Source organism: Clupea harengus, chromosome 15 (genome assembly GCF_900700415.2).
Source record: "Clupea harengus chromosome 15, Ch_v2.0.2, whole genome shotgun sequence".
Lineage (NCBI taxonomy): Eukaryota > Metazoa > Chordata > Actinopteri > Clupeiformes > Clupeidae > Clupea > Clupea harengus.
Window position 1 is genome coordinate 26,053,143 of NC_045166.1, and position 8,385 is coordinate 26,061,527.

Genomic DNA, 8,385 nt, shown 5'->3' on the forward strand with positions numbered 1-8,385 from the left:
GTGTTTTTTTGTGTGTGTCCCAAAATTGCATAGCCCTGAAACAATGACTTTAAGATGCAGTGACTGTATTTGTATTGTAAAATGGCAATATTTTACATACAGAAACAATAAAATAAGCGAATAAAATAAAAATAATGAAATAGTTTAATTATTATATTATTCCACTTAGTATGGTACGGCGGTTGGCATTGCAGCTTGGACTTTAGCCACTTTGAACTCCTGATCATGGCCCTTTCATCTACTAGTTACACAGGTACACTGACAAATAGTAGTGTATTTGACAAATACACCGTGTAGTACAATGTATTACTATGGTACTAAGGACAGAAAGGAAGATTTGATTAATTAAAAGTAATTGATTACAATGCATTTATTGGGTAATTTCAAAAAGACGTAGAATCATTCCCAAAACAGGTGTAGGAGCCGCATTTAAGTTTTTTGTATTTGGAATGATTTATTGATTTTTCCCCTTTTTGTGGAATTGCGAGTGTGCGCCCTCTATAGGTGGTGACGGTGCCACCCTTGAAATGGCTGCCAGACACGCATGACGGGGAGAAGGCGGGCGCAATTACCGTCATTGACCTCAGTGCTGAGGCCGTGAACCACGCTGTCTCCGTTTGGGCCTGTTCAGCTTGTTGCAGCGTTTAGTTATTTGGACTTTAAAACTGCAATTGCATCCTTATTTTTTGTGACAATTTTTATACAATAAAACCGGCAACATTGGATGGTCAAACTCCCTTTGTATTGGATTATTGGACAGAACTGCGAGTCTTGACATTGCTTCTCCTGCTTTCTCCATGGTGGTAAAATCAATTAGGACGTAGGAATAGGATCTAGGGGTTTAAAGGAAAAAACTCAACTGTTTTTGCCACTACAATTCGTCAATGACGTTGCTTGGATTTCCCCCGAAGATATTCACGCAAGCTGGACACAGGAATGTCGGCCTAACGCATGGTGAACTTGAAACAAAGGAACTCTTCAACGGAGGTATGTGCTTGAAGATATCATTCTTTTGATGGATTTTTCGTTGACAAACAATATTGGAATAATTAAGAAACAAGTTTTCATGGAAGATTTGTGCATTAATGAACTGTGATAATTATTTTTGGAAGTTAATGCCGACGTGGCCAAACAATTGAATGAGTGGATACACGGCTTACTTTGAGTGTATGAAACGAGAAGATACTTTTGGAAGATACTTCTTGGAAATTATATGAACTGTTTTGAACGTTGGATACATTTGAATTAAGAGAAAGAAGATAAATATTTTTCGTGATTTTTGGAAGTTTATTTTTTGAGTACAATGTCTGACGACGAGGCCGAAGTAGCTGTTCTAACAATGAGTGAACAGGCCGCGCGTTTGCGCGCAACTAGATCGGGAAAAATATCTCTTGTAACAAGGAGAATGAATATTGTGAACAATTTGATGATTGACAAAGAATCCCTTGATGAAGTGAAAGGAAACATGATTAAGTTTTATGAAGTCTTTGAAGAGTTTAACACTTCGAATTCAACTTACGTTCAGTGTTTGGATGAGGAATCACGCAAAGATGATGACGAGAAGTGGTGTAAGCCGCGATCAGCGGAGATAAATGCTTTTATTGCAAATGTGAATGAATGGATTTCACAAATAGAAAATCCTCAAGACCCTAGCTTAGGTGAAGCAACGTCTTCTGCTGTACAAACGGAAGAGCCAGAGCCTCTGGCTGAGTCTGATTGTGGAAATGATGAACATGATGCAGGCACGCAGGCAAACGTTGATAACACCGATGCGCTATCAGTTGTGTCCAGTAGGTCATCTAGGTCGTCTAGGTCATCTAGGTCGTCTAGAGCGTCTTCATCATTGCGTATCAATGCAGAAGCAGAACGATTAGCTTTAATTGCCAAAGCTTCGAAATTAAAGGAGAAACATGCAATAGAAGCACAGGAAGAAATGTTAAGAAAAAAGAAGGAAACATTGGATTTGGATGCAGAAATTGAAGCAGCTACTGTAAAAATCAACTATCTAAAAGAAGCTGAAAGTAATATGTCTAACCCCATGCAATCCAACACTGCTGTATCTAACCTTGTGCCTTCTGTTAAAATGCCTGTATTAGGTGCTGAAGCAGCTCAAGCCACATCTGATGTATCACAAGCACACCTGGAGAAAAGGCTAGAATATTCGCTTCATCTTCATGATCGCACTGCTCCAGCAGTCAGGACTAAGACGGGTGCCAATGTCCAATTTCCCCTGCCTAATTTAGGTACAGATAGGCAAGACAGTAAGCCTATTTTCCTTCCCAGGATCAGTAGTGATATAAGGCCACAACAGCTACACCCCTCATTGCATAGCTTTCCCTCTGCCCGATATGCCTCATCACATAGCCATCTCTCTGCCCAACACTCATCTCATAGCTATTCCTCTGCCATTCCCCCTGTCATTTCCCAGTCATATGCTAGCTCAGATCAAGCCACTCGGTCCACTGTGACACACCAGCAAATTCCCTCTTCAACCAGCTCACCGCAGGACAATCATGTGATCAAAGTATTGGAGAATCAAAGTGAATTAACCAGGATGCTCATGAAACAGCAACTTCTGACTACACTACCTCAAGGAAATATCCCACTCTTTGACGGACAAGTTCTAGAGTACAAATCATTCATTCACTCGTTTGAAAACATGATTGAACAGAAAACAGATAACAATAGAGACCGGTTACAATTTCTTATTCAGTATACTAAGGGCCAGGCACAAAGACTAGTCAAAAGTTGTGAGTACATGTCCCCAGATAGAGGCTATCAGAAAGCAAAGCAGTTACTGAAGGAAAACTTTGGAAATGAATACAAGATATCTTGTGCATACTTGGAAAAGGTCCAATCCTGGACTCAAATGAAATCTGAGGATTCCAAAATGCTGCAGGATTATGCCATGTTTCTCAGGAGCTGCTGCAACGCTATGGAGGAAATGGACTACATGCAGGAACTGGACACCATATCCAGCATGAGAAGCATTGCCCTCAAGTTGCCATTCAAGCTCAAAGAGAAATGGCGTAACAAGGCTTATGAACTCCAAGAACGGCACCAGCGTAGGGTAAGAATTTTAGATCTTGTCTCTTTCATTGAAAAGCAAGCCCGTATAGCAGCTGATCCAGTTTTTGGTGACCTTCAAGACCAGTCAACTAGTAGAGCTAAGGTTAGAGCCCCTACTCTGTCACAGCCCTCAAAGTCATCTGGCAGTAGCTATGCCACTAGTATTGCTCTTGCCCAAAAAGAGACAAAGCCTGAACCATCTTGCCCCCTCTGTAGCTCAAAGCACACATTGGACTTGTGCAAAGACTTCTCAAAGAAAATGCATAGAGACAAGATCAGTTTCTTAAAGACCAAGGGCATATGCTTTGGATGTCTCTCCGCAGGCCACATTAGTAAAGAGTGCAAAAAGCGACTCACATGTCAAGTTTGCAAGAAAACTCACCCAAGCGTCTTGCATATTGGGATTAACGACAGCACAGCTAAAGAAGCAGAAAAACCCTCTGGTGTTTTAGGCAGTGCATCAGCAGAGTTATGTGGTCATATAGGGGCCGGAGACCAAGAGTGCGCACTTTCCATCGTCCCAGTTAAGGTTAAGGCAGCAAAGGGCAGCCAAGTCTTGCAAGTGTATGCTCTCCTGGATCCAGGGTCTTCTGCTACCTTCTGCTCAGAGGAGCTCATGACACGTCTCAATCTCAAAGGAAGGAGAACACAAATTCTTCTACGAACAATGAATCAGGAAAATTCTGTTCCCACGCATGTTGTCTCAGGAATTGAAGTTTCAGCATTGGACAGCGACAACTTCTCACCTCTTCCTGACACTTTCACTCAGAAGAAAATGCCAGTAACCACTAACAACATCCCAAGACAGAGTGACTTAGCGCAATGGGCGTATTTAAGTGAAGTCAAAATCCCCTCTATTAGTGCAAAGGTAGAGCTGTTAATTGGAACAAATGCTCCAACCCTGATAGAGCCGTGGGAGGTTGTTAACAGCCAAAGTGGGGGCCCTTATGCAGCTAGAACACTATTGGGGTGGGTTGTAAATGGGCCACTTAGAAGTGAAACTGGCAGTGCAAAAAGTGTTACGGTGAATAAGATTTCAGTGGCAAGGCTAGAGGAGCTTCTGATCTCACAGTACAATCAGGATTTTTCTGAAGTTGCCTCTGAGGAGACAACTGAAGTTTCTATTGAGGACAAAGGATTTCTGAAAATGGCCAATGAGGCAGTTCTGAATGATGGACATTACAATCTGAAATTGCCCTTCAGAAAGGCTGATGTCTGTATGCCAAACAATCGCCAAATTGCAGAACAGCGCCTCCAGAGCCTAAGAAGGAAAATGGAAAAGGATGAGCAATATAAACAGGAATATGTTGCATTTTTCAATGACATCTTTGAGAGTAATTATGCAGAGGAGGTCCCACAGGAAGAACTTGCACAGTCAACAGGAAAGGTATGGTACTTGCCACACCACGGGGTGTACCACCCTAAAAAGAAAAAGCTCAGAGTAGTCTTTGATTGTGCTGCCTCTTACCAGGGTGTATCCCTTAACACCGAACTGCTGCAGGGACCTGACCTGACAAATTCCCTCATTGGAGTCATCATGAGATTTCGCAAAGAGCCTGTTGCAATCATGTCGGACATCAAGTCAATGTTCCATCAGGTTAGAGTAGCCAGATCTGATGTTAATTACTTGCGATTCCTGTGGTGGCCAAAAGGTGAGACCAGTCAAGCACCCAAGGAACACCGTATGCTTGTACACATATTCGGTGCAGTGTCCTCCCCTAGCATTGCAAGCTTTGCATTAAGAAAAACTGCTGCGGACAATGAGTGTTGTTTTCCCCCTCAAGTAGCCGAAACAGTCCGGCACAACTTTTATGTGGACGACTGTGCAAAGTCTGTGGCCAAGGAATCAGACGCCATCCAGCTGGTGAAAGATGTCACTGCACTATGCAGCAAAGGTGGGTTCCAACTCACTCAGTGGGTCAGCAATAACAGGGCAGTTTTAGCATCAATCCCTAAAGAACACAGAGCAAAGGAAATCAAAACACTGGATCTCGACAAAGACAGTTTGCCCATTGAAAGAGCACTGGGACTGCAGTGGTGCGTGGATTCTGACCGTTTCCAATTCAACATCAACCTGAGCCAAAAGCCACACACCCGCAGAGGCATACTCTCTGTTGTTAGTTCCATCTTTGATCCACTAGGCTTTCTTGCTCCTCTCATTCTCCCAGCTAAGCAGTTGCTACAAGAGCTCTGCCAGCGAGGCTTCGGATGGGATGAGCCTCTGCCCCAGACAGTGTCTGAAAAGTGGATGGAATGGACCAACAGCCTGGATAGGATCAAAGGCTTCAGTGTGCCACGCTGTTTGAAACCAAAGGGCTATGGAATGACAAGCCATGCCGAGCTTCACCACTTCGCCGACGCCAGTGAGAGTGGCTATGGCTCAGTCAGCTACATCAGACAGTTGAACCAGCAGGATGTCATTCACGTCACTTTGGTCCTTGGAAAGTCCAGAGTTCTTCCCCTTAAGAACATCACCGTGCCACGACTGGAGCTGGCAGCTGCAGCTTTGCTGGTGAAGGTAGATAGAATGCTGAGAGGAGAGTTACACCTTGACCTAAAGCCTTCATGTTTCTGGACTGATAGCCAAACAGTGCTCAAGTACATTGCAAATGACCGAGCAAGGTATAAGACCTATGTAGCCAATAGGGTCTCACTGATTCGGGACAATACAGACCTGTCCCAATGGAGATACGTAAGCAGCAAGGACAATCCTGCTGATGATTCATCCAGAGGATTGAATGCAGGAAGATTCATGGAGCAAAGGAGATGGATACATGCCCCTGAATTCTTATGGAACACAAAGGAAAGTTGGCCAGAGGAGGAAGTATTGGACTCTGTGTCACAGGACGATCCAGAGGTCAGGAAAAGTGCTACTGTATTGGCAGCAGTAGTGAACCCTGCGACACCCACAGACCAGCTTATTTCGTTCTTTTCTGACTGGAGGAGACTACTCAAAGCAGTGGCATGGTTTATCAGACTGAAAAAGATGTTGATGCTGATTGTGAAAAGAGGAATGGAGCAGCCCTCGTCTCAAGTCAGCACCCGCTCAAGCAGGAAAAAGGTGAGGATACAAATTGAAGCCATCAGGACCTACCTTGGTGGGCAGCTCCTCACTGTTGAAGATCTTGCAGAGGCAGAAAGGTCAGTCGTCACATACACCCAAGGACAAGCCTTCGGTGCTGAAATTGCAACCCTGGAGATGATCCCACCTAGAGTGCACAAGGGCAGTAAGATCTGCAGGCTTGATCCTGTCCTAGACGAGGGCATTCTGAGAGTAGGTGGCCGACTGCACAAATCTGCAATGCCTGAGGAAACCAAACACCCCTGCATCTTGCCCAAAGACTCGCACATCTCGATACTGCTCTTAAGACACATCCATGAACGATGTGGCCACAATGGCAGAAACCACATGCTATCGGAGCTCCGGAAAAAGTACTGGATTTTAAAAGGCAACTCAGTTGCCAGGAAGGTGCTCTCAAAATGTGTCATGTGTCGACGTTCAAGGGGCAAGGCAAGTGAACAGAAGATGGCGGATTTGCCGTTAGAAAGAATCCTACCTGACCTCCCTCCATTTACCAATGTCGGGTTGGACTACTTTGGCCCGTTTGAAGTGAAACGAGGGAGAACTGCCATCAAAAGGTATGGAGTTCTTTTTACATGCATGTCTAGTAGAGCTATTCATTTGGAAATTGCCTTTACACTTGACACAGACTCATGCATTCATGCTTTGAGGAGATTTGTCTGCAGGAGGGGCCAGGTGAAGCACATCAGGTCTGATAATGGAACAAACCTGGTGGGTGCACACGGAGAGCTCAAGAAGGCCCTGAAGTCACTGAACGAGAGGAAAATCCAAGATGCCCTGCTTCCAGATGGAATCGAATGGAGTTTCAATCCACCATCAGCATCACACCATGGCGGAGCCTGGGAAAGGCTCATAAGATCTGTCCGCCAGGTGCTGAACTCTACTCTCCATCAACAGTCCATCGATGATGAAGGCCTCCAAACACTGTTTTGCGAGGTGGAGGCAATCCTGAACAATCGTCCTCTCTGCACAGTGTCCTCAGACCCACATGACCTAGAGCCACTGACCCCAAATCACATCCTGCTATTGAAAGCCAAGCCAATCCTACCCCCTGGAACCTTCTTGAAGTCCGACATCTATGCCAGACGTCGCTGGAAACAGGTCCAGTACATGGCCGATCTTTTCTGGCAAAGGTGGACCAAAGAATATCTTCTGCTGCTGCAGGAGAGGCAGAAATGGACTTCACTAAAGAGGAACCTTAGTGTCGGAGACATTGTCCTGGTCGTTGACCCCACTGCTCCTCGAGGGTCCTGGCCATTAGGAAGAGTGCTGGAGACGAAACCTGATGCAAGGGGTCTAGTGCGGTCAGTGAAGCTCAAGACAAAAACTTCAGTCCTTGAGAGGCCCATAACCAAGCTGTGCCAAATCCTTGAGTCTGAAGAGTGACCAGGGTTCCTGATCACATTAGAAAGGAATGTAATGTATACATGATTTCATACCTTCTCTAAACCATTATGCATTACATACTTCTAAAAGCATTAAGTGCTTATTTACTTTATTGATAAATTGACCCCTCTTTTGGCTCCTTTCATGTTAATTTAGGTAATTGATTCTATAGAGAACAATTAGGGGCCGGTGTGTAGGAGCCGCATTTAAGTTTTTTGTATTTGGAATGATTTATTGATTTTTCCCCTTTTTGTGGAATTGCGAGTGTGCGCCCTCTATAGGTGGTGACGGTGCCACCCTTGAAATGGCTGCCAGACACGCATGACGGGGAGAAGGCGGGCGCAATTACCGTCATTGACCTCAGTGCTGAGGCCGTGAACCACGCTGTCTCCGTTTGGGCCTGTTCAGCTTGTTGCAGCGTTTAGTTATTTGGACTTTAAAACTGCAATTGCATCCTTATTTTTTGTGACAATTTTTATACAATAAAACCGGCAACATTGGATGGTCAAACTCCCTTTGTATTGGATTATTGGACAGAACTGCGAGTCTTGACATTGCTTCTCCTGCTTTCTCCATGGTGGTAAAATCAATTAGGACGTAGGAATAGGATCTAGGGGTTTAAAGGAAAAAACTCAACTGTTTTTGCCACTACAACAGGTAAAGAATTGTCTTCGTGCAGGTAAGTCATTTTCCCAATTAACCGCACCGTATATAAACTGCATTGCTGTATTTTAAGTCATTTTATAAAACACACCAGTGAATTGACTGCACCCGTGTATTAAGTCCTGCCATGTAGTTGTGGAGTGAGCGGCAGCAGTTATTTAAAAGTTGTATAAAGTAGGGATAGG

General features: G+C 44.4%; 1 protein-coding gene across 1 annotated transcript; it reads left to right on the forward strand.

Annotated features, from left to right (window-relative positions):
- The first annotated feature begins 2,323 nt into the window (after positions 1-2,323).
- On the forward strand, positions 2,324-8,183 carry LOC116223764. The gene is made up of 2 exons (XM_031581654.1): positions 2,324-6,708; positions 6,805-8,183. Exons 1-2 carry the CDS (start codon positions 2,555-2,557, stop codon positions 7,535-7,537), a joined length of 4,887 nt encoding a protein of 1,628 aa, XP_031437514.1. The 5' UTR covers positions 2,324-2,554; the 3' UTR covers positions 7,538-8,183.
- Positions 8,184-8,385: the final 202 nt, after the last annotated feature.

Coding starts and splice junctions, on each gene's coding strand:
- LOC116223764 (XM_031581654.1), top strand. CDS start 2,555: ATGCTCATGAAACAGCAACTTCTGACTACACTACCTCAAGGAAATATC. Junction 6,709..6,804: donor GGGAGAACTGCCATCAAAAG/GTATGGAGTTCT, acceptor TGCTTTGAGGAG/ATTTGTCTGCAGGAGGGGCC.